This window comes from Panthera leo, chromosome C1 (genome assembly GCF_018350215.1).
Source record: "Panthera leo isolate Ple1 chromosome C1, P.leo_Ple1_pat1.1, whole genome shotgun sequence".
NCBI lineage: Eukaryota > Metazoa > Chordata > Mammalia > Carnivora > Felidae > Panthera > Panthera leo.
Genome location: NC_056686.1, coordinates 78,208,539 through 78,235,168, shown reverse-complemented (window position 1 = coordinate 78,235,168; position 26,630 = coordinate 78,208,539). Strand labels below are relative to the sequence as shown.

General features: G+C 37.8%; 1 protein-coding gene and 1 pseudogene across 17 annotated transcripts in view; one reads left to right on the top strand and one right to left on the bottom strand.

Moving 5' to 3' along the window:
- The window catches only part of EVI5 (ecotropic viral integration site 5), a 235,234-nt gene that overhangs the window by 44,743 nt on the left and 163,861 nt on the right, over positions 1 to 26,630 (top strand). For 6 of the 17 annotated variants that reach the window (XM_042952831.1, XM_042952841.1, XM_042952843.1 and 3 more), the window contains exons 1-3: positions 7,306 to 7,438; positions 9,876 to 9,946; positions 12,908 to 13,137. In XM_042952831.1, the coding sequence (XP_042808765.1) occupies positions 12,989 to 13,137 (149 nt within the window). In that variant the 5' untranslated portion in view covers positions 7,306 to 7,438; positions 9,876 to 9,946; positions 12,908 to 12,988. Of the gene's footprint in view, positions 1 to 7,305; positions 7,457 to 7,642; positions 7,708 to 9,186; positions 9,205 to 9,875; positions 9,947 to 12,907; positions 13,138 to 26,630 lie in introns of those variants that run through there. The other 11 variants (XM_042952847.1, XM_042952848.1, XM_042952849.1 and 8 more) reach the window with 7 other exon arrangements.
- On the bottom strand, positions 11,098 to 11,465 carry LOC122228018 (annotated as a pseudogene).

Sequence of the window (26,630 nt, the reverse complement as noted above, 5' to 3'; positions counted from 1 at the left end):
ACAGAGCATTAGGAGAAGGGAGATTACTGAGAAGTAGACTGGGAAGACTCGGGGCTGAGGTTGACTCTTTATCTAGGGTCGAGAATCATTTGATGGTGTATTCACACTCCTGTCTGGTGGTTGATGCTAGGACCTCAGCGGGGCTGTTAGCCAGAATAGCCTATACTTGACCCTATGTGGGCTGTTTCTCAACAGCATGTTTGCTGGGTCTCCAAAGTGAGTCTTTGTAATCACTTTTTTCTTCTTTTTGTAATCACTTTTGATGTTCATTATTGGTTGACATAGTCATAAAATCCAAGTGAAGAGGTCCATGGCAGACACATAGTAATAAAATGGCAAAAAGTAGTAATAAAGAGAGAATTTAAAAGTAGCGAGAAAAAAGAAAACTGTTACATACAAGGGCAACCCCATATGACTATCAGCAGATTTTTCAGCAAAACCTTTGCAGACCAGATAGAAGTGGCATGATATATTCAAAGTGCTAAAAGGAAATAAGCCTGCAGCCAAGAGTACTCTATCCAGCAAGGCTATCATTCAGAACAGAAGGAGAGATCAAGAATTTCCCAGAAAAAATAAAGCTAAAGGAGTTCATGACCACTACAAAAAATGTTAAAGGGGACTCTGAGTAGAAAGGAAAGACCATAAGTAAGAGTAAGAAAAGTCAGAAGCATGTAGGGCACCTGGATGGCTCAGATGTTTGAGTACCAACCCTTAATTTTATCTCAGGTCATGATCCCAGGGTCATGGGATCCAGCCCCACATCAGGCTCTGTGCTGGGGGGTGGAGCCTGCTTAAGATGTTCTCTTTCTTTCTCCCTGTCCCCTTTAACCCCTGTTTGTGTGTGTTTTCTCTCTGAAATAAGATAATAATAAAAATTAAAGTAGGAACTGCAAAGACAGTAAAAATAAGTGTATCTGTAAAAATCAGTGAAAGGATTCACAAATAATAGGATGTAAAGTATGACACCGTATACCTAAAGTGTGGTGGGAGGAGAGGGAGAAGAGTAAAGAATAGGTTTAGACTTAAGTAACCATCAACCTAATATAGACTGGTATATGCAGAAGATGTTATATGCAATCTGAATGGTAACTACAAATTAAAAACTGATAATAGATAGGAAAAAAGTAAGAGAAAGGAATCCCAAGAATATCACCAAAAAAGCCAACTAATCATGAGAGAAGAGAGCAAGGGAAGAAGAGAATAGAGAAGAACTACAAAAACAACCATAAAGCAAGTAACAAAATGGCAATAAATACATACCTAGCAATAATTAGTCTGAATATAAATGGACTAAATGCTCCAATCAAAAGACGTAGGGTGATTGAGTTAAAAAAAAAAAAAAAAAAAAAAGACCCATCTAAATGCTGCCTACAAGAGTCTAATTTCAGACCTAAAGTCACGTGCATATTGATAGTGAAAGGATGGAGAAGTATTTATGCAAATGGGTATGAAAAGTGGGGTAGAAATACTCCTATCAGACAAAATAGACTTTAAAACAAAGACTGTAACAAGAACCAAAGAAGGACACTATATAATCATAAAGGTAACAATCTAATAAGAAGATACAACAGATGTAAACATTTATGCACCCAACATGGAAGCACCCAAATATTAAAGCAGCTAATAACAAACATAAATAATGGATAGTAATAAAATAATAGAGGATTTGGTCATCTAAACAAAATCAGCAAGGAAATGGTGGCTTTGAATGACACATTGGATCAGATGGATTTAACTGATTTATTCAGAGCATTCCATCCTAAAACAGCAGAATACACATTCTTTTCACGTGCATATGGACATTATCCAGAATAGATCACATGTTAGGCCACAAAACAAGTCTCAACAAATTAAAAAAAAAAAAAATCAAAATCCTAACATTCATCTTTTCAGCCACAATGCTATGAAACTAGAAATCAACCACGGGAAAAAAATCTGGAAAGAACACAAGTACATGGAGGTTAAAAAGCATGCTACTAAACAATAAAGGGAAATCAAAAATTACATGGAGACAAAATGAAAGCAAAACAGTGCTAAATCTTTGGGAAACAGCAAAAGCTGTTCTAAAAGGCAAGTCTGTAGCAATACAGACCTACATCAAGAAGCAAGAAAAATCCCAAACTACCAAATTAATAAAAAAAATCAAACAATCTAACTTGACATCTAAAGGAACTAGAAAAAGAACAAAATCCAAAACCCATAGAAGGAGGAAAATAGTAAAGATTAGAGCAGAAATAATAGAAACTAAAAACAAAACAAAAACAAAAAATAGTAGAGCTGATCAATGAAAGCAGGAGCTGACTCTTTGGGAATATCAACAAAATCGATACATCTTTAGCTGGACTTCTCAAAAAAAAAAAAAAAAACTCAACATCAGACATCAGAAATGAAAGAGGAGTAACAAGTGGATGCTACAGAAATACAAAGGATTATAAGACAACATTATGAAAAATTATATGCCCCCAAAATTGGACAACCTAGAAGAAATGGATAAATTTCTAGAAACATACAACGTTCCAAAACTGAATCAGGAAAAATTAGAAAGTTTGAACAGACCAGTTACTAGCAATGAAATTGAATCAGTGATCAAAAACTTAATAAGGGTGCCTGGGTGGCTCAGTTGGTTAAGCATCTGACTTCTGCTCAGGTCATGATCCCACAGCATGTGGATTTGAGCCCAGCATTGGGCTCTGTGCTGACAGCTCAGAGCCTGGAGCTTGCTTCACATTCTGTGTCTTCTTCTCTCTCTGTTCCTCCCCCACTTGCACCCTCTTTCTCTCAAATAAAGAATAAAAATAAATAAATAAAAACCCAAAAAGCAAAACAAAACAAAAAAACTTAATAAGCTAAAGTCCAGGACCAGATAGTTTCATAGGGGAATTCTACCAGACATTTAAAGAAAAATTAATACCTATTTTTCTCAAACTATTCCAGAAAATAGAAGAGGAAGGAAAACTTCCAAATTGATTCCATGAGGCCAGCATTACCCGGATAAAAAAAACCAGATAATGACGGTATAAAAAAAGAACTATGCATCACTATCTCTGATGAATATAAATGTAAAAGTCCTCAAAATATTGGCAAACCAGACCTAACAATACTTAAAAAAGTCATTTACCATGATCAAGTGGGATTTATTCCTAGTTTGCAAGGGTGGTTCAATATTTGCAAATCAATCAACTTGATAACATCACATAACGAGAGAAAGGATAAAAACCATGTGATAATTTTAATAGATGCAGAAGAATCATTTGACAAAGTATAATACCCATTCAGGATAAAATCCCTCAATTAAGTAGATTTAGAGGAAAACATACCTCAATATAATCAAGGCCATATATGAAAAACTCACAGGTAACATCATACTCAGTGGTGAAAAACAGAGCTCTTTCCCCTGAGGTCAGGAAAAAGACAAGGATGTCTACTCTTACCACTTTTATTCACAGCATTGGAAGTCCTAAGCACAGCAGTCAGACAAGGAAAAAAAGGAATAAAAGGCGTTCAAATTGGTAAGGAAGAAGTAAAACTATGACTTTGCAGATGACATACCTTATATAGAAAACCCTAAACAGTCCACCAAAAAACGACTAGAACTGATTAATTTAGTAAGGTTGCAGGATATGAATCAATATTCAGAAATCCATTGCATTTCTGTACATCAATAAGCAACAGAAAGAGAAATTAAGAAAATTCCATTTACAATTGTACGAATAATAATAAAATACTTAGGAATAAACTTAGCCAAGGAGAGGAAAGACTTGTACTCTGAAACTATAAAATATTGACGAGAGAAATTGAAGATGACATAAACAAATAGAAAGACTTTCCATACTTATGAATTGGAAGGTACTCTTAAATGTCTATACTACTCAAAGAAGTCTACAGATTTAATGCAGTCTCTATCAAGATAACAACAACATTCACAGAACTAGAACAATAAATCTTAAAATTTGGAGCCACAAAAGACCTTGAATAGCTGTAACGATCTCTTTCTTTCTTTCTTTCTTTCTTTCTTTCTTTCTTTCTTTCTTTCTTCTTTCTTTAAAAATTTTTTATCATTTATTTTTGAGACAGAGCAGGGGAGGGGCAGAGAGAGAGGGAGACACAGAATCTGAAGCGGGCTCCAGGCTCTGAGCTGTCAGCACAGAGCCCAATGCAGGGCTCGAACTCACGGACTGTGAGATCATAACCTGAGCTGAGGTTGGACGTTTAACTGACTGAGCCACCCAGGCGCCCCTGTTTTTGTTATTTTTTAAAATATAATTTATTGTCAAATTGACTAACATACAGTGTGTACAGTAAAAATTTTTAATGTTTATTTTTGAGTGGGGGGGAGAGAGGCAGAGAAGAGACAGAGCAAGAGTGGGGGAGGGGCAGAGAAAGAGGGAGACACAGAATCTGAAATAGGCTCCAACTCTGAGCTGTTGGCACAGAGCCTGATGCAGGGCTTGAACTCACAAACTTTGAGACCATGACCTGAGCTGAAGTTGGACACCTAACTGAGTGAGCCACCCAGGTGCCCTGCCATAACAGTCTTGAAGAATTAAAAAAGTTGGAGGTGTCACAACCTCAGACTTCAAGATATACTACAAAGCTGTAGTAATCAAAACAGTATGGTATTGGCATAAAATATAGACACATAGATCAGTGGAATAAAATAGAGAGCTCAGAAATAAACCCATGATTGTCATTTAGTTTTCAAAAAAGGAGGCAAGAATATGCAATGAGAAAAAGACAGTCTCTTCAACTAATGGTGTTAGGAAAACTGGACAGCATCATGCAAAGTAATGAAACTAGGCCATTTCTTACACCATACACAAAAATTGGATTAAAGATCTAAATGTGAACCTGAAACCATTAAAATCCTTGAAGAGAGCATAGGCAGTAATTTCTGTGACATTGGCCATAGCAACATTTTTCTAGATATGTCTCCTGAGGTAAGAGGAACAAAAGCAAAAAAAAAAAGCTATTGGAATTATGTAGAAGTAAAAACTTCTGCACAGCAAAGGAACCAATCAACAAAACTAAAAGGCAACTTACTGAATGGGAGAAAATACTTGCAAATGACATGTCTGACAAAAGGTTAGTGTCCAAAATACATAAAGAACTTACACAACCCAGCACCCAAATAATAAATGCAATTTAAAAATAAGCAGAAGACATGAACAGACATTTCTCCACCAATGACATACAGATGGTCAACAGACACATTGAAAGATTCTCAATGTCACTCATCACAGAAATGCAGATCAAAACTACAATGAGATAGCACCTCATACAAATCAGAATGGCTAAAATTAAAAACACAAGAAACAAGTGTTGGCCAGGATGTGGAGAAAAAGGAACCGTTTTGCCCTGTTGGTGAGAATGCAAATTGGTGCAGCCACTGTGGAAAACAGTATGGAGCTTCCTTATAAAAATACAGGGGCACCTGGGTGGCTCAGTTGGTTGTGTCTGACTTAGTCTCAGGTCATGATCTCACAGTTCATGGGGTCAAGCCCCATGTTGGGCTCTGTGCTGACAGCTCAAAGCCTGGAGCCTACTTCAGATTTTGTGTCTCCCTCTCTCCCTGCCCCTCCACTGCTTGTACTATATCTCTGCTCTCTGTCAAAAATAAAAATAAACATTAAAAAAAATTAAAAAATAAAAGTAGAACTACCATATGATCCAGTAATGGGTATTTGTTCAAAGAATATGAAAACACTAACACAAAAAGATGTTTATGTATACATATATGTATACACATATATACATATGTATACACACTAGAATATTATTCAGCCATGAAAAGAAGTCTTGCCATTTGCAGTGACATGGATGGAGCTAGAGAGTATAATGCGAAGTGAGATAAGTCAGAGAAAGACAAATAGCATATGATTTCATTCATGTGGAATTTAAGAAACAAATGAAGAAAGGGGAAAAAAGAAGACAAAAAATAGACTCAAGAACAACCGGGTTACCAGAGTGGGGGTGGGTGGGGGTGTATGGGTAAAATAGGTAAAGAGGATTAAGAGCTACTTATGTTGATAAGCACTAACATACAAAATTATTAAATCACTATATTGTACACCTAAAACCAATATAACACTATGTTAACTATACTGGAATAAAAATTAAATAAAAATAGTTATTACTGGCAGTTAAGAGTATCCTTATAACTTTTTTTTTTTAATTACGTTTTTATTTATTTATTTTGCACAAGCAGGGGAGGGGCAGAGAGGGAGAAAATCCCAAGCAGGCTCCATACCATCAGCGCAGAACCCCACGCGAGACTTGAACCCATGAACTGCGAGGTCATGACCTGAGCCACAGTCGGACACTTCACCGACTCAGCCACCCAGGTTCCTCAAGAGTATCCTTATAACTTCTAATAAAATACAGAGCAATAGAGGAACCATGATTGTTTTTCATGGGATATACTATTCAAATATTGTAGTAATCTATAGGATTCCTACTAAACTTTATTATTAAGATTTTACTTTTTCTTTAAGAACAGTTTTAGATTCACAGCAAAATTGAGTGGAAAGTACAGAGATTTCCCGTACACTTTCTGCCCTCCAACACGCTTGGCTTCCCCCTTTATCAGCCTTCCCCAACGGAGTGGTTTATGTGTCATGTTCCTACATTGACATATCATAATCACCCAAAGTCCGTAGTTTACATTAGAGTTCACTCTTAGTGTTGTGCATTGTATGGATTTGATCAAGTGTGTAATGACAAATATCCATCATGATGGTATTATACAGAGTATTTTTACCACCTTAAAAATCCTCTGTGCTCTTTGCCTGTTCATCCCTCCCCAAACCTTAACAACTACTGATCTTTTTACTGTCCCCATCATTTTGCCTTTTTTTGTATGGTTGGAATCATATGTTATGTAGTTTTCTGAGATTTACTAAGCCCTTTTAAAACTGAGATATAATTCACATACTATAAATCCACTCATTTAAAGTGTGCAGTTCAGTGGCATTTAGTATATTCACATGGTTGTGTAACCATCACCACAGTAGAATCCCAGAGCATTTTGTCTTTCCAAAAATAAATCCTACCTATGTCATTCTCCTAGCCCCTTGAAGCCACTGATATACTTTATGTCTCTGAATTTGCCTATTCTGGACATTTTATCTAAATGGAATCCTACAATATGTGGTCATTTGTGCCTGATTACTAAACGTTTATAATGATGGTTTTAACCTTTTCAAAATATGTTCATATTTAAAAGTAAGTGCTTAACTCCTCTATGAGGTAGACAGGAACTTTGTGATGTAATGGCATTGTCAGATTTATTATGTGTTCATGACCTCAGTTTACCATAGGATGAGGGAAGGAGATTTAGAGGTGGTAGGGTAGAGATTTAGAAAAGTACTGTAGAGTTAAAAGAAAAATAGAACATGATGATATATGAAAAATGAGCCCTATGGAATTTCTGGAACCATGAGTATGAAACTTTATCAAAGTACAACTGCAATTAAATACTCCAGTTATATTTAAGTATTTAACATTTGAAGATGAGTTGTTGAGCCTTCAGTAGTTCTAGATTGAATCTCATTTTAGCTGAATTTCAGCAAGGTTGAAAGGATGTCAGGATTGTGCTCTTGGTTATTACAAACTTTTTATTTTTTATTTTTTTATTTTTTATTTTTTTTATTTTTTATTTTTATACCAAACTTTTTAAATGGAAGCCTGTTGCTACAGTATGCAGAAGGGGTATGGTAAATTTGTTTGTTTTAATAAATGAAAGCAAAAAATAGGAATTTTTTGCCTTTTCTACAATTAACTCTGGTAGAGAACTTTTATATAATGAAAATGTGAAGTATTAATTTTTGAATGTTGTAAGTATATTTGAAATTAATGGTTGGTATCATTAAAGGTTAACATTTTCCTGTAAATTTTACGTCAGGTTTTCTGATTACTGTGATTTAGAGATACAAATTAGTGCCATCTTTACAACTGAATTTGTAGTTGTATTTATGTAGAAAAAATCAGTAGGATTGCAAATTATAGTAGGTTATCTTGTTACCTACCATGGACGGCTCTGACCTTTTAAAGGAAGACTGGCTAAATTAGTCTTTGGTTCCTGTCTGGCTTTTTGGGTTGAGAAGCTGTGCACTGGTCCATGCACTGTCAAGGACTTCTTTTGCCTGGAAACCTAAATGATCTGCCCTATGCTTCTTTTCCTTGGGTCCCCTACTGTATCCTTCTTGTCTTTATTGGGGATTCTTCCCTCAACAGAAAGAGTCCCCTTATCCCTTCTATAATACTGTTTCTAAGAGAAGTAAGTTCTAAAATGAGTTACTGAAAATGACAAGTATTCTTTTTTCCCCCCTATTATTATTTTATTTTTATTTTTTTAATTTTATTTTTTATTTTTTATTTTTTAAAACTTATATCCAAATTAGTTAGCATATAGTGAAACAATGATTTCAGGAGTAGATTCCTTAGTGCCCCTTACTCATTTAGCCCATCCTCCCTCCCACAACCCCTCCTGTAACCCTCAGTTTGTTCTCCATATATTTATGAGTCTCTTTTGTTTTGTCTCCCTCCCTGTTTTTATATTATTTTTGTTTCCCTTCCCTTATGTTCATCTGTTTTGTCTCTTGAAGTCCTCCTATGAGTGAAGTCATATGATTTTTGTCTTTCTCTGACTATTTTCACTTAGCATAATACCCTCCAGTTCCATCCACGTAGTTGCAAATGGTAAGATTTCATTCTTTTTGATTGCCGAGTAATACTCCGTTGTATATATATATACACCACATCTCCTTTATCCATTCATCCATTGATGGACATTTGGGCTCTTTCCATACTTTGGCTATTGTTGATAGTGCTGCTATACAAATGGGAGTGCATGTATCCCTTCGAAACAGCACACCTGTATCCCTTGGATAAATGCCTAGTAGTGCAATTGCTGGGTCATAGGGTAGTTCTATTTTTAGTTTTTTGAGGAACCTCCATACTGTTTTCCAGAGTGGCTGCACCAGCTTGCATTCCCAGACAAGTGTTCTTAGGTTAATAAAACTTTGGCCCTTTTCAGCACTTGTAATCAAATCTTTGTCTTAGAAGTTCCAGTGTCATATTGAGTTGCTTAACTATGACCTTAGAATTCCTTTTCCATTTTATCTTTTCCTTACATCAAATTTTCCTGCTGGGTTGTGGTGGAGGAAATGGGGGCAGAGGGGTAGAAAGAGTTATCTGTGTATTCTGGTAAGAAAACCCTTGGACAACCTATGAAGAGAATAGTATTTGCTAAAATAATCTGGGTAGAATTTATGTCTTGGTGTCTTTTTTTTTTTTAATGTTTATTTTTATTTTTGAGACAGAGACAGAGCATGAATGTGGGAGGGGCAGAGAGAGAGGAAGACACAGAATCTCAAGCAGGCTCCAGGCTCTGGGCTGTCAGCCCAGAGCCCAACGCAGGGCATGAACTCACAGACTGTGAGATCATGACCTGAGCCAAAGTCAGATGCCAACTGACTGAGCCACCCAGGTGCCCCTATGTCTTGGTGTTTTAATTTCTGTGTGTATGAATTGGTATATATAACTAAGATTAGATGAGAATATGTTGATTCCGAAAATAATTGGCAGTGCTTTAGCCATTTAGTTACAAAATTTAAGATCTTGTCAGAGCACATAAAAGCACTTCATAGTTTTTTAGCTTTTATATGTCTAAGTACTTCATAATCAAGCAGTTCTTTTTATGATAGTTTTTAGAAAATACAGTCCCTTAAAAAGCCTATTACACCTTATATTGTAAACTCATGTCATTAAGAATGTTTAGTGTTACATAGGTATTCAAATACGGCTTTTATTTACATTGTTTTTCATTAGTGAAGTAATGGCATGTTTGAATATTATTTATGTATTTTATTTTGCAGCTGAATCTGCTTAGGAGTTGGGCATGATTTATGAATATGTGGACATATGTGTAATGCACTGAATATCAGAGGTAGTTTTTTTTACATCTATATTTTTATCCTATTTTAATTTTCTAAATATTTTAATTTTTTTAAATATATTTTTTTTAATGTTTTCTTATTTGTGAGAGAAAGAGACAGAGTGTGAGTGGGAGAGGGGCAGAGAGGGAGGGAGACACAGAATCTGAAGCAGGCTCCAGGCTCTGAGCTGTCAGTATAGAGCCCGATGCAGGGCTTGAACTCACGAGTGGTGAGATCATGACCTGAGCTGAAGTCAGATGCTTAACCGACTGAGCCACTCAGGTGCCCCTCCTGTTTTATTTATTTATTTATTTTTTTTTTTTTCAACGTTTTTTATTTATTTTTTTTGGGACAGAGAGAGACAGACAGAGCATGAACGGGGGAGGGGCAGAGAGAGGGAGACACAGAATCTGAAGCAGGCTCCAGGCTCTGAGCTGTCAGTATAGAGCCCGATGCAGGGCTTGAACTCACGAGTGGTGAGATCATGACCTGAGCTGAAGTCAGATGCTTAACCGACTGAGCCACTCAGGTGCCCCTCCTGTTTTAATTTTCTTTGGTTACGTACCTAGAAGTGGGATTCTGCATCATTTGGTGTTTCTGTTTTTAATTTTTTGAGGAACCTCCATAGTGCTTTCCACAGTGGCTGCACTAATTGACATTTATGCCAGACGCGTACAAGGGTTCTTTTCCCTCCACATTCTTGCCAACACTTGCTATTTCTTTTTTTTAAATTTTATTTAAATACAAGTTACTTAGCATATAGTGTAATAATGGTTTCAGGAGTAGAATTTAATGATTCATCATTTACAATAATACCCAGTGCTCATCCCAACAAGTGCTCTCTTTAATGCCTATCACCCACCCAGTACCCTTCTAGCAACCGTCAGTTCTCTGTATTTAAGAGTCTCTTCTGGTTAGCTTCCTTCTCTGTTTTTATCTTATTTTTCCTTCCCTTACCCTATGTTCATCAGTTATGTTTCTTAAATTCCACATATGAATGAAATCATGTGCTATTTGTCTTTCTCTGACTTATTTCACTTAGCATAATACATTCTAGTTCCATCCACATTGTTGCAAATGACAATATTTCATTCATTTTTTTTTTTGACACCCAAATCTCTTTTATTGGTGGGGGGGCACTGGGGATGGGCCAGGGGCCTTCTCACTGCACCACTTGTTTGTTGGCGCTGCTTCCTGAGTCCTGTGGCTTCATTACATCGGGCAGCTTGGGTGGACTGGAGAAGGGCTCCATGCGCAGGGCCTTGAAAGCTTCATCTGCCTGAAGGCCAGCCCCACGGTGGCTGGGGCCTGTGGCCCTGCCGTCTGACTGGTGAAGCCGCACTCTCTCAGTGTCTTGCCATCATCCAGAAGTTGGTCATCCTTGTACAGCTGCTGCTCACCGGGCGGCTGCTTGAGGATACCCTCGACGGTACGCTTCAGCTCAAACATGGTAGTCGACTCCTTGGCGTCCATGAAGATGGTGGTCTTGTGGCAACTGATCGTGAGGAACACGTCCATCGTGGCGGCTGCCTGTCCCAGTATTTCATTCTTTTTGATCATCAAGAAATATTCCACTCTCTCTCTCTATAACTCATCTTCTTTATCCATTCATCAGTCAATGGACATTTGGACTCTTTTCATGCTTTGGCTATTGTTGATAGTGCTGCTATAAACGTTGGGGTCTGTGTGCCCCTTCGAATCAGCATTTTTGTATCCTTTGGGTAAAGAGAGATTGAGATCTTAAGGGCTTTTTAAGTTCTGGTTGCTTACTTAGAAAGTTATCTTAAACTTGTGATGTTTAGCTGTTAATAACTACTGCTTTATTTTAGCCAGTGATGGGAATGTCTCCTCTTTCTAGGCATGCCATTCTATTTCTGAGTAGTTCCAACTATGTGAAAATTGTGTTTTGCATCTTTCCCACTCTGCTAACTCAACCATTTATCATAATTTTGTTCTCTAGAAAACGTCTCTCTTTTTTAAAAATACTCTGTTGTTGTTTGAAGACAGATGTCATGAGTCTCATTACTTCTTATGCTAAGCAAACCCAGTTTTTATTGAATTATTAGTAATGTTACAGCATTCTCCTATCCTTATCACCAAATGGACATATTTTAATCCTTGGCTTTCAAATGATTTTGACTACAGAATACATTTTTTTTTTTTAAATTGGGGTGGGGGGCAGCAGAGGGAGAGAGCAGAGAATCTCAAGTAGGCTGCAGGCTCAACGTGGAGCCCTGTGCAAGGCTCGATCCCACGACCTGGGGATCATGACCTGAGCTGAAATCAAGAGTGAAACGCTCAACCAGTTGAGCCACCCAGGTGTCCCTACAGAATACATTTTATATCCCAACTCAGTACGCTCATAAATTATATCTACATGTAGTATGTAGTTTTAATACACACATGTAACTGAAACAATTTCATAAGACAGTATATATTGACACTGATATTTTTTGTTATTTTCCTTTTTTTTTTTTTTTTTTTTTGTAAGAGAGAGAGCGCTTGCACATTAGCAGGGTATTGGCAGAGGGAAGGGGTGAGAGAATCTTAGGCAGGCTCCACACCCAGCACAGAACCTGACACGGGGCTTGATCTCACAACTACAAGATCGTGACCTGAGCTGAAATCAACAGTCAGATGTTTAACTGACTGAGCCACCCAGGTGCCCCTGTTCTTTCTCATTTTTCAAAAATGCTGGTTTTCTTTCTCATGTAGATTGTATTACTTCCTGATGAGTTTCAATCTGTAGTTTCGAAAACACTGTTCTAGTTTGTTCACATTGCAGAATTGAAATAAATATTTCCCAAAAGCTAATGTTAGGCTAGATTAGTTGGTAAAGTGAGTGTTACCTTTATCACCTCAAAGAAAATATTGTGATGGTGGTTATTAAGTAAAACTTAACAGGGTTACCAAGTTCTTGGTAATAAATGTAGTAAAACTAAAATATTTTCAACTTTAATTTTTATTTGTAGGTGGCGACAGACAAGGTTGCAGAAAAGCTGAGTTCTACTCTCTCATGGGTGAAGAACACAGTATCACATACAGTCAGTCAGATGGCCAGTCAGGTGGCAAGTCCATCTGCCTCATTACACACTACATCCTCATCTACCACACTATCCACGCCAGCCCTTTCACCATCTTCCCCTTCACAGTTGAGTCCAGACGACTTAGAACTCCTGGCTAAACTGGAGGAACAAAATAGGTGAGTGAGGTTGCTTGGCTTTTCTCTCTCTGCAATTATATGAACTCAGCCATTCATTTATATATATATGCCATAATCAAAATTTACTTTTTTTAGAATGTTTATTTTCTAGTTTTCGTCTCCTTGTTTGTCAAAATTACTTAACAAAAGTATTCACGTCTTTTTTGGAGGAGTTGGTCTTAAAACTAAAGTTGTATTAAAATTTCCTCCTGGCTCAGATAGCTTTAGAGATGTTTTTTGTTAATATAGCAAATTCCCTAAATTGTTACTGAATTTTAGAATTTTGTTAAGGCAAATAAGACTACCATTTTTATTTTTATTTTTTTAAAGTTTATTTTGAGAGAGAGAGAGAGAGAGTGAGTGAGTGAGTGTGTGTGTGTGTGTGTGTGTGTGTAAGCAGGGAAGGAGCAAAAAGAGGAAGAGACCATATCCCAAACAAGCTCATGCTGTCAGCATAGAGCCCAGCACGGGGCTTGAACTCTCGAACTGTGAGATCATGACCTGAGCCAAGATCAACAGTTGGATGCGTAACCATCCAGGTGCCCCAAAACTGCCATCTTTGATTTAAACTCTATAAGTAGCACCTTTGGTTAATTTGTAAAGTAATTTAATTTAGGGTGGATGGTTGATTTATGGTTTAGAGTAGGAAATCTCTTCATTCAGTTTACTCATAGAAGGCAGTATCTTTTTCTCTTAATGGGCATGAAATAGAATAGTCATTTGTTAGCAATGTATACTCTGGACCCTGTGTGTCCCTTCACTATATTATTATCAGAATCTATTTTGGGCTTCAGCTACAAAAGAATCATTGGAAGAGCCCCCTTTTGTGTTCAGTCAAGATGTATACTACCATTGGCTTTAAGATAAGAACATAACTTCTAACAGCTTTTTTTCATATATAATTGACATAATAAACTACACATATTTGTGTGCAGTTTGATTGGTTTTGACATATGTATATATCTGTGAAATAATCACCAAAGGCAAGACAAACATATCCATTATTCTCCTTTGCATCCCCAGGCAGCCATTGATCTCTTACAGTTATGTAGATTAGTTTGCATTTTCTAGAATTTTATAGAAATGGAATAATAGAGTATGCACTTTTTTTATTGGTGTATTTTACTCAGCATGATTATTTTGAGATTCATCCATGTTGTAGTGTGTGTGAATAGTTCATTTTTTTTACTTGTTTAGTGGTATTGTATAGTATGGATATATGCTAGTTTATTCACTCTTTATTATGAAATGTTGTAAATACTTGTATGCAAACCTTTGTACAGATAGACGAATGCTTCATTTTTCCTGAGCAAATACCTAGAATTGGAATGGCTGGTTTATATGATAGGTGAACATTTAACTGCCAAACTATTTCCAAAGGGCCTATACGTTTCACATTCCCACCAACAGTATATGAAAATTTCAGTTCCTCTACATCCTTGCCAATACTTGGTATAGTCTTTAATTTTAGCTAACATATATTGGTATCTTGTAGTTTTTTTGTGTTGTTTTGAAGTTTATTTTTGAGAGAGACTGAGACAGCACTTGCAGGGGAGGGGCAGAGAGAGAGAGGCAGAGAATCCCTTCTCAGCACAGAGGCTGACACAGGTCTCGAACCCACGAGCCATTGAGATCATGACCCAAGCTGAAATCAAAGTTGGACGCTCAACTGACTAAACCACCTAGGCCCCTGGTATCTTGTAGTTTTAATTTGATTTTCCTAATGGTGTTGAGCATCTTTTTATGTGCTTATTTGCCATTGATGTATCTTCTTTGATAAAATGTCTGTTTGAATTTTTTGCCTGTTAAAATTAGCTTGTTTGCTTTCTTATTATTGTATTTTAAGAGTTCCTTGAACATTTGGAATATGAATTCTTTTCACATAATATGTTTTGAAATATTTTTTCCTAGTCTGTGGCTTATCATTCTCTTAACAGTATCTTTTGTTGTAAATTTTGATGAAGTTGTAAATTTTGATTGTCCAGTTTGAAATTGTTCTTTTATGGATTGTCCTTTTGATGACTCAAGGTCAGATAGCTTGATACCTGTATTTTTTTACAGAAGATTTTTTATAAAGTTTTGTTTAGGTCTGATCCCTTTTTTTTTTTTAAAGCGGTGTTTTTTAAGTTTATTTTTAAATGTTTTATTTATTTTTGAGACAGAGAGAGACAGAGCATGAGCAGGGGAGGGGCAGAGAGAGAGGGAGACCCAGAATCCGAAGCAGGCTCCAGGCTCTGAGCTGTCAGCACAGAGCCCGACGCGGGGCTCGAACTCGCAAACCGCGAGATCATGACCTGAGCTGAAGTTGGATGCTCAGCCGACTGAGCCACTCAGGCGCCCCTAAATTTATTTTTAGAGAGAGAGAGAGACAGCGTGAGTGGGAGGGGACAGAGAGAGAGAGAGGGTGAGAGAGAGAGAATCCCAAGCAGGCTCTGAATTGTGAGCATAGAGCCTGATGTGGGGCTGGAGCTCACGAACTGTGAGATCATGATCTGAGCCTAAATCAGGCCCAGTCAACTCAGGCTCAGTCAACTGACTGAGCCACCCTGACACCCCTAGATCTCATCAGTTTGGAGTTAGTTTTGTATATGGAGCAAAGTATAGATCAAAATTCATTTTTTGAATATGCATATTTAATTGTTCCTGTACCATTTGTTGAAAAGGCTACCCTTTCTTGACTTAAATATTTTTGCACTTATGTCAAAAATTAGTTGTTCCATTGGTGTGTTTTCTGTCTTAATGCCAATACAGTACACTTTTGATTAGTGTAACTTTATAATACATCTTAAAATGAGATAGTGTTAATCTTCCAACTTAGTTCTCCATTTTGACTATTTTTGGAACTTAACATTCCCATATGAATTTTATTTTATTTAATTAATTAATTAATTATTTTAATGCAAAAGATTTTATTTTTTTTTTAAACTGGGAAGAATATTTTGAAAAAATAACCTATACCTTTCCTAAAATGCCTAATTTGGAACATTTCTTTTTTTTTTTTTTTTTTTCAATATATGAAATTTATTGTCAAATTGGTTTCCATACAACACCCAGTGCTCATCCCAAAAGGTGCCCTCCTCAATACCCATCACCCACCCTTTCACCCACCCTTCCCTCCCTCCCACCCCCCATCAACCTTCAGTTTGTTCTCAGTTTTTATGAGTCTCTTATGCTTTGGCTCTCTCCCACTCTAACCTCTTTTTTTATTTTCTTCCTTCCCCTCCCCCATGGGTTTCTGTTAAGTTTCTCAGGATTCCCATATGAATTTTAAAACAAATTGTTAATTTCCACAAAAACACTTACTGAGGCTTTGATTGAACTGTATTGCCTTATATATCCTGCTGCATTGCTAAACTTGTTGTTTTGGTAGGTTTTGTTGTTTTTATTTTTTTAGATTACATTAGATTTTGTAATGTGAATGAGGATGTTAACTCTGATTAAAGCACTTTCACTTCTTCTTTCCAATCTGGATGCCTTTATTTCTTTTTCTTGCCTTATTACAACTGGCCAATACCTTGAGTACAAATTTGAATGTAAGTGGTGAATGTATATTTTTGTTTTCCTGATCTTAGGGATGAAACATTAAATATGTTAACTGTAGGCTTTTGTAGATGGCTTTTATCAGATTGAGGAAGTTTCTTTATCTTCCTCATTTGCTTAGAGTTTAAAAGAAATAGATTTTGGATTTTGTCAAATGCTTTTTCTCCATTTACTGAAATGATCATGTAGTGTTCCTTTTATAGTCTGATATGGTGAATTACATTGATTTTTGAATGTTAAACCAACTTTGCATTCCTGAGATAATCCCACTTGGTTGTGATAAATTGTCTTTACAAAATATTGTTGGATTTGATCTGCTAAAATTGTATTTGGAATTTTTGCATCTTTGTTCAGGGTAAATATTGATCTGTAGTTGTCTTATGATTTTTTTTTACATTTATATGTAATGTCTTTGTGATCTTTCTTCTTTTCTAGTATTTGTTTGGTGCTGTATATTTTTAAGCCCTGTTTTAGCAACAGCCATTTAAATTTATTGAGAATTCTTGGTAGGGAGGGAAGATGGCGGCCTAGGAGGACGCTGGGCTCACCACGCGTCCTGCTGATCACTTAGATTCCACCTACACGTGCCTAAATAACCCAGAAAACCGCCAGAGGATTAGCAGAACGGAGTCTCCGGAGGCAAGCACAGACGAGAGGCCCACGGAAGAGGGTAGGAAGGGCGGCGAGGCGGTGCGCGCTCCACAGACTGGTGGGAGGGAGCCGGGGCGGAGGGGCGGCTCGCCGGCCAAGCAGAGCCCCCCCAGGTCTGGCTGGCAAAAGCGGAGGGGCCGGACGGACTGTGTTCCGACAGCAAGCGCGACTTAGCATCTGGGAGGTCATAAGTTAACAGCTCTGCTCAGAAAGCGGGAAGGCTGGAGGACAAAGGGAGGGAGACCTGCTGAGCCCCCGGACACAAAGGCGCTCGCCAGCGCCATCTCCCCCGCCCATCCCCCAGCCAAAATCCCAAAGAGAACCAGTTCCTGCCAGGGAACTTGCTCGCTCTGCGCAAACACCCAACTCTGTGCTTCTGCGGAGCCAAACCTCCGGCAGCGGATCTGACTCCCTCCCGCTGCCACAGGGCCCCTCCTAAAGGGATCACCTAAGGAGAAGCGAGCTAAGCCTGCCCCTCCTGCCCCCGTGCACCTTGCCTACCCACCCCAGCTAATACGCCAGATCCCCAGCACCACAAGCCTGGCAGTGTGCAAGTAGCCCAGACGGGCTACGCCACCCCACAGTGAATCCCGCCCCCAGGAGAGGGGAAGAGAAGGCACACACCAGTCTGACTGTGGCCCCAGCGGTGGGCTGGGGGCAGACATCAGGTCGGACTGTGGCCCCGCCCACCAACTCCAGTTATACACCACAGCACAGGGGAAGTGCCCTGCAGGTCCTCACCACGCCAGGGACTATCCAAAATGACCAAACGGAAGAATTCCCCTCAGAAGAATCTCCAGGAAATAACAACAGCTAATGAACTGATCAAAAAGGATTTAAATAATATAACAGAAAGTGAATTTAGAATAATAGTCATAAAATTAATCGCTGGGCTTGAAAACAGTATACAGGACAGCAGAGAATCTCTTGCCACAGAGATCAAGGGACTAAGGAACAGTCATGAGGAGCTGAAAAGCGCTTTAAACGAAATGCAAAACAAAATGGAAACCACGACAGCTCGGATTGAAGAGGCAGAGGAGAGAATAGGTGAACTAGAAGATAAAGTTATGGAGAAAGAGGAAGCTGAAAGAAAGAGAGATAAAAAAATCCAGGAGTATGAGGGAAAGATTAAAGAACTAAGTGATACACTAAAAAGAAATAATATACGCATAATTGGTATCCCAGACGAGGAAGAGAGAGGGAAAGGTGCTGAAGGGGTACTTGAAGAAATTATAGCTGAGAACTTCCCTGAACTGGGGAAGCAAAAAGGCATTGAAATCCAAGAGGCACAGAGAACTCCCTTCAGACGTAACTTGAATCGATTTTCTGCACGACATATCATAGTGAAACTGGCAAAATACAAGGATAAAGAGAAAATTCTGAAAGCAGCAAGGGATAAACGTGCCCTCACATATAAAGGGAGACCTATAAGACTCGTGACTGATCTCTCCTTTGAAACTTGGCAGGCCAGAAAGGCTTGGCACGATATCTTCAGTGTGCTAAACAGAAAAAATATGCAGCCGAGAATCCTTTATCCAGCAAGTCTGTCATTTAGAATAGAAGGAGAGATAAAGGTCTTCCCAAACAAACAAAAACTGGAGGAATTTGTCACCACTAAACCAGCCCTACAAGAGATCCTAAGGGGGATCCTGTGAGACAAAGTACCAGAGACATCACTACAAGCATAAAACATACAGACATCACAATGACTCTAAACCCATATCTTTCTATAATAACACTGAATGTAAATGGATTAAATGCGCCAACCAAAAGACATAGGGTATCAGAATGGATAAAAAAACAAGACCCATCTATTTGCTGTCTACAAGAGACTCATTTTAGATCTGAGGACACCTTTAGATTGAGAGTGAGGGGATGGAGAACTATTTATCATGCTCCTGGAAGCCAAAAGAAAGCTGGAGTAGCCATACTTATATCAGACAAACTAGACTTTCAATTAAAGGCTGTAACAAGAGATGAAGAAGGGCATTATATAATAATTACAGGGTCTATCCATCAGGAAGAGCTAACAATTATAAATGTCTATGCGCCGAATACCGGAGCCCCCAGATATATAAAACAATTACTCATAAACATAAGCAACCTTATGGATAAGAATGTGGTAATTGCAGGGGACTTTAACACTCCACTTACAGAAATGGATAGATCATCTAGACACACAGTCAATAAAGAAACAAGGGCCCTGAATGATACATTGGATCAGATGGACTTGACAGATATCTTTAGAACTCTGCATCCCAAAGCAACAGAATATACTTTCTTCTCGAGTGCACATGGAACATTCTCCAAGATAGATCATATACTGGGTCACAAAACAGCCCTTCATAAGTTTACAAGAATTGAAATTATACCATGCATACTTTCAGACCACAATGCTATGAAGCTTGAAATCAACCACAGGAAAAAGTCTGGAAAACCTCCAAAAGCATGGAGGTTAAAGAACACCCTACTAACGAATGAGTGGGTCAACCAGGCAATTAGAGAAGAAATTAAAAAATATATGGAAACAAACGAAAATGAAAATACAACAATCCAAACGCTTTGGGACGCAGTGAAGGCAGTCCTGAGAGGAAAATACATTGCAATCCAGGCCTATCTCAAGAAACAAGAAAAATCCCAAATACAAAATCTAACAGCACACCTAAAGGAAATAGAAGCAGAACAGCAAAGGCAGCCTAAACCCAGCAGAAGAAGAGAAATAATAAAGATCAGAGCAGAAATAAACAATATAGAATCTAAAAAAACTGTAGAGCAGATCAACGAAACCAAGAGTTGGTTTTTTGAAAAAATAAACAAAATTGACAAACCTCTAGCCAGGCTTCTCAAAAAGAAAAGGGAGATGACCCAAATAGATAAAATCATGAATGAAAATGGAATTACTACAACCAATCCCTCAGAGATACAAACAATTATCAGGGAATACTATGAAAAATTATATGGCAACAAATTGGACAACCTGGAAGAAATGGACAAATTCCTAAACACCCACACTCTTCCAAAACTCAATCAGGAGGAAATAGAAAGCTTGAACAGACCCATAACCAGCGAAGAAATCGAATCGGTTATCAAAAATCTCCCAACAAATAGGAGTCCAGGACCAGATGGCTTCCCAGGGGAGTTCTACCAGATGTTTAAAGCAGAGATAATACCTATCCTTCTCAAGCTATTCCAAGAAATAGAAAGGGAAGGAAAACTTCCAGACTCATTCTATGAAGCCAGTGTTACTTTGATCCCTAAACCAGACAGAGACCCAGTAAAAAAAGAGAACTACAGGCCAATATCCCTCATGAATATGGATGCAAAAATTCTCAATAAAATACTAGCAAATCGAATTCAACAGCATATAAAAAGAATTATTCACCATGATCAAGTGGGATTCATTCCTGGGATGCAGGGCTGGTTCAACATTCGCAAATCGATGAACGTGATACAGCACATTAACAAAAAAAAAGAGAACCATATGATCCTGTCAATCGATGCAGAAAAGGCCTTTGACAAAATCCAGCACCCTTTCTTAATAAAAACCCTTGAGAAAGTCGGGATAGAAGGAACATACTTAAAGATCATAAAAGCCATTTATGAAAAGCCCACAGCTAACATCATCCTCAACGGGGAAAAACTGAGAGCTTTTTCCCTGAGATCAGGAACACCACAGGGATGCCCACTCTCACCGCTGTTGTTTAACATAGTGCTGGAAGTTCTAGCATCAGCAATCAGACAACAAAAGGAAATCAAAGGCATCAACATTGGGAAAGATGAAGTCAAGCTTTTGCTTTTTGCAGATGACATGATATTATACATGGAAAATCCGATAGACTCCACCAAAAGTCTGCTAGAACTGATACATGAATTCAGCAAAGTTGCAGGATACAAAATCAATGTACAGAAATCAGTTGCATTCTTATACACTAACAATGAAGCAACAGAAAGACAAATAAAGAAACTGATCCCATTCACAATTGCACCAAGAAGCATAAAATACCTAGGAATAAATCTAACCAAAGATGTAAAAGATCTGTATGCTGAAAACTATAGAAAGCTTATGCAGGTAATTGAAGAAGATCTAAAGAAATGGAAAGACATTCCCTGCTCATGGATTGGAAGAATAAATATTGTCAAAATGTCAATACTACCCAAAGCTATCTACACATTCAATTCAATCCCAATCAAAATTGCACCAGCATTCTTCTCGAAACTAGAACAAGCAGTCCTAAAATTCATATGGAACCACAAAAGGCCCCGAATAGCCAAAGTAATTTTGAAGAAGAAGACCAAAGCAGGAGGCATCACAATCCCAGACTTTAGCCTCTACTACAAAGCTGTCATCATCAAGACAGCATGGTATTGGCACAAAAACAGACACATAGACCAATGGAATAGAATAGAAACCCCAGAACTAGACCCACAAACGTATTGCCAACTCATCTTTGACAAAGCAGGAAAGAACATCCAATGGAAAAAAGACAGTCTCTTTAACAAATGGTGCTGGGAGAACTGGACAGCAACATGCAGAAGGTTGAAACTAGACCACTTTCTCACCCCATTCACAAAATAAACTCAAAATGGATAAAGGACCTGAATGTGAGACAGGAAACCATCAAAACCTTAGAGGAGAAAGCAGGAAAAGACCTCTCTGACCTCAGCCGTAGCAATCTCTTACTCGACACATCCCCAAAGGCAAGGGAATTAAAAGCAAAAGTGAATTACTGGGACCTTATGAAGATAAAAAGCTTCTGCACAGCAAAGGAAACAACCAACAAAACTAAAAGGCAACCAACGGAATGGGAAAAGATATTTGCAAATGACTTATCGGACAAAGGGCTAGTATCCAAAATCTATAAAGAGCTCACCAAACTCCACACCCGAAAAGCAAGTAACCCAGTGAAGAAATGGGCAGAAAACATGAATAGACACTTCTCTAAAGAAGACATCCGGATGGCCAACAGGCACATGAAAAGATGTTCAACGTCGCTCCTTATCAGGGAAATACAAATCAAAACCACACTCAGATATCACCTCACGCCAGTCAGAGTGGCCAAAATGAAGAAATCAGGAGACTATAGATGCTGGAGAGGATGTGGAGAAACGGGAACCCTCTTGCACTGTTGGTGGGAATGCAAATTGGTGCAGCCGCTCTGGAAAGCAGTGTGGAGGTTCCTCAGAAAATTAAAAATAGACCTACCCTATGACCCAGCAACAGCACTGCTAGGAATTTATCCAAGGGATACAGGAGTACTGATGCGTAGGGGCACTTGTACCCCAATGTTTATAACAGCACTCTCAACAATAGCCAAATTATGGAAAGAGCCTAAATGTCCATCAACTGATGAATGGATAAAGAAATTGTGGTTTATATACACAATGGAATACTACGTGGCAATGAGAAAAAATGAAATATGGCCTTTTGTAGCAACGTGGATGGAACTGGAGAGTGTGATGCTAAGTGAAATAAGCCATACAGAGAAAGACAGATACCATATGGTTTCACTCTTATGTGGATCCTGAGAAACGTAACAGAAACCCATGGGGGAGGGGAAGGAAAAAAAAAAAAAAAAGAGGTTAGAGTGGGAGAGAGCCAAAGCATAAGAGACTGTTAAAAACTGAGAACAAACTGAGGGTTGATGGGGGGTGGGAGGGAGGGCAGGGTGGGTGATGGATATTGAGGAGGGCATCTTTTGGGATGAGCACTGGGTGTTGTATGGAAACCAATTTGACAGTAAATTTCATATATTAAAAAAAATAAAAATAAAAAATAAATAAATTTATTGAGAATTCTTTTATGATCTTGAATATTATCTTATTTTGGTAAACATTTTATGTGAACTTGAGAAGAGGGTATATTAAACTGTTGGGTAGAGTATTCTATAAACATTAGTTGGTTAAAATGGATTGATAATGTTTAAGTCTACTATTTATTTTCTGGTTTTCTGTTTACTTTTGATATCAGATATGGACAGAAGAGTATGGATGATCCCAACTATAATTGTGGATTTGTCTGTTTCTCTTTAAATTATTTCAGTCTTTGTTTCATGTATCTTGAAGTTGTACTTATTAAGTATTTAAACATTTAGGTTTGTTATGCCCTCTTGTGTAACCCCTTCTTTATCTTTGGTAATACTGTTTGCTTAGAAATCTACATAGTCATTGTACCTTTCTTTTGAATAGTGTTAAAATATTATACATTTTCCAGCCTTTAAAGTTCCTCAGCTAGGCAACATATATTTATATCTTTTAAAAATACAAATGAATGATCTTTGCCTTATAATATTTACCATTTACTTTTTTAAAAATTACAAAAACAAAGTTTTATTTCTTCCTCACATTTCATATTCATTTTAAGCTGCAAGTTGAGTACATCTTTGTTCCATACTTCTTTATTCCAGGACTAATGACCACCCCTTATCCAGGATAAACCAGACCTGTGGCAGATGCAAAAGAGATAGAGTGGAAATACCTTAAAGTGTCTGTTAGGGAGTTGTAGATGTAACTTCTATCTAGATTTTATTGGCCAGCGCAAATCATGTATCCAAACCTTTTGGAGTGAAGTGGGAATTACAGTCTTCTTGCAGGGCTAGATCCAAGAAAATATGTATGCTGCTATTAATATTTCTTTTGCTTTTTTCCTGTATTTTCACTGTATTTTTATTGTATCTTTAATTTGTTCACACACTGTAAAATCCACCCTTTGAAAGCATATGATACAGTGATTTTGGTGTATTTACAAAGTTGTGCATCTATTACTATTGTTCAATTTCAGAACATTTTAATCCCCCCCCCCAAGAAACTCTCTACTGATTAGTCTCCCTTTTTTTTTTTTTTTTTTTAATTTTTTTAACGTTTTATTTATTTTTGAGACAGAGAGAGACAGAGCATGAACGGGGGAGGGGCAGAGAGAGAGGGAGACACAGAATCGGAAGCAGGCTCCAGGCTCTGAGCCATCAGCCCGGAGCCCGACGCGGGGCTCGAACCCACGGACCGCGAGATCGTGATCTGAGCCGAAGTCGGACGTTTAACCGACTGAGCCACCCAGGCGCCCCTAGTCTCCCTTTTTTACCTTTCTTCCAGCCACTGGTAATCACTAATCTGCTTTCTATCTCTGTGGGTTTGCCTACTCTTGGACACTTCATTATGGAATCATAAAGTAGGTAGTCTTTTGTGACTAGAAAACAGTGTTTTCTAGGTTTTTCAGGAAAATAGATCATTTATATTTAATGTGATTATTGATATGCTTATGTTTAAATCTTTCGTTTTATTTTTTAAATTATTATTATTATTATTGTTTTTTGAGAGAGAGTGCGCAAGGGAGGGAGAGAGAATCTTAAGTGGGCTCCATGGGGCTTGGTCTCATGACTGTGAGGTCATGACCAGCACTGAAATCAAGAGTCAGATGCTTAACTGAGCCACCCAGGCACCCCTGTCATTTTGTTTTATATTGTTGTTTCCTTTTTATTTTTCTGCTTACTTTTTATTTAATGGAATTTTTTTAGTATTTATTTTCTTTGTTGATTTATCAGCTATAAGTATGTTTTGTTATTTTACTGGTTGCTTTAAGGTTCATAGTAGAAATCTCTAATTTATCTCTATTTGCCTTCAAGGGATCTCATACTATTTCAGATGTGGTGTAAGAACTTAGAATAGTACAGGGGCACTTAGGTGGCTCAGTCAGTTAAGCGTATACTTTGGCTCAGGTCATGATCTCACAGTTGGTGAGTTTGAGCCCTGCATCAGGCTCTGTGCTGACAGCTCAGAGCCTGCGGCTGCTTTGGATTCTGTGTTTCCCTCTCTCTCTCTCTGCCCCTCCCCTACTATACTCTGTCTCTCTCTGTCTCAAAAATAAATAAACATTAAAAAAAAAAAAAAAAAGAATAGTACAGTTCCATATCTCCTCTCCAGTCCTTTATGCTAGTTTTGTCCTGTGTCTTCCTATTATATATGTTGTAACCCTCATTCTGTATTAATATTTTTGCTTCAACAATTATCTTTTATTTTATTTTTTAATTTATTTTTATTTTTATTTTTTTTAACGTTTTATTTATTTTTGAGACAGGGAGAGACAGAGCATGAACGGGGGAGGGGCAGAGAGAGAGGGAGACACAGAATCTGAAGCAGGCTCCAGGCTCTGAGCCATCAGCCCAGAGCCCCACGTGGGGCTCGAACTCACGAACTGTGAGATCGTGACCTGAGCCGAAGTCGGACGCTTAACCGACTGAGCCACCCAGGCGCCCCAACAATTATCTTTTAAAGAAATTAAAATAATAAAATATCTCATATATTTATATAGTTTCCACCTCTGGAGCTCTTTCATTCTTTAACTCTAGATTTCCACCTGATATACTTTTCCTGTCTGAAGGACTTCATTTAATAATAATTCATGAAGGGTGGAGCTGCTCTTGTATGTTTGAGTCTTCATTTTGCCTTTGATTTGTAAAGATGTTTTCTTTGCATATAGGTTGACAGTTCCCCCACCCCCAGCCCCCACAGTGCTTCGGTGATGTTTCATTGACTTCTGTCTTGCATTGTTTTCATTAGGAAATCTGATCCATTCCTAATCTTTGTTCCTGTATATATAGTGTGGTTTTTTTTCCTCTTTTTCAGATTTTTTTCTTTATTCCTGATCTAAGCAGTTTGATTCAAAGCTGCCTGATTGTACTTTTTTTCATGTTTCTTGTATTTGGGTTTTGTGGAACTTCTTGTACATTTATAGTTTTCTTCAAATTTGGAAACTTGTTGACAGTTTTTTTCGGTGGCCCAATCCATTGAGTGTCCAACTTCAGCTCAGGTTATGATCTCATGGTTCATGGTTTCGAAGTTGGGCTTTGTGTTGGCAATGCAGAGCCTGCTTCACATTCTCTGTCTCCCTTTCTCTCTGTTCCTTCCTGCTCACGCTCTCTCAAAGATAAACATTAAAAAAAAAAAGGGCACTTGTATTGAGCACAGGATGATGTATGTAAATGATGAAACACTGAATCTACTTCTGAAACCAATATTGTACTGTATGTTAACTAAAATAAAAATATTAATAAAAAAATGAATTGGTTCTTTAATGGAAAAATAGTGCACACAAAAGATAACTTTTGGTGCTGAGTTTGTAAGTGACCAAAGTTGAATTTATTTTTATGGTTGTGATCAGTAATTACTGTACTACTAATATATACAAAGCACTACAGTAGGAATTATTGTAAGTTATGGATATAGATGAACTTTTCTCCAAGTAATTCACAGTTTATTCAGGAATACCAGATGTGCCCTGTGTATATGTTAATATCTAAAGAATAATTACT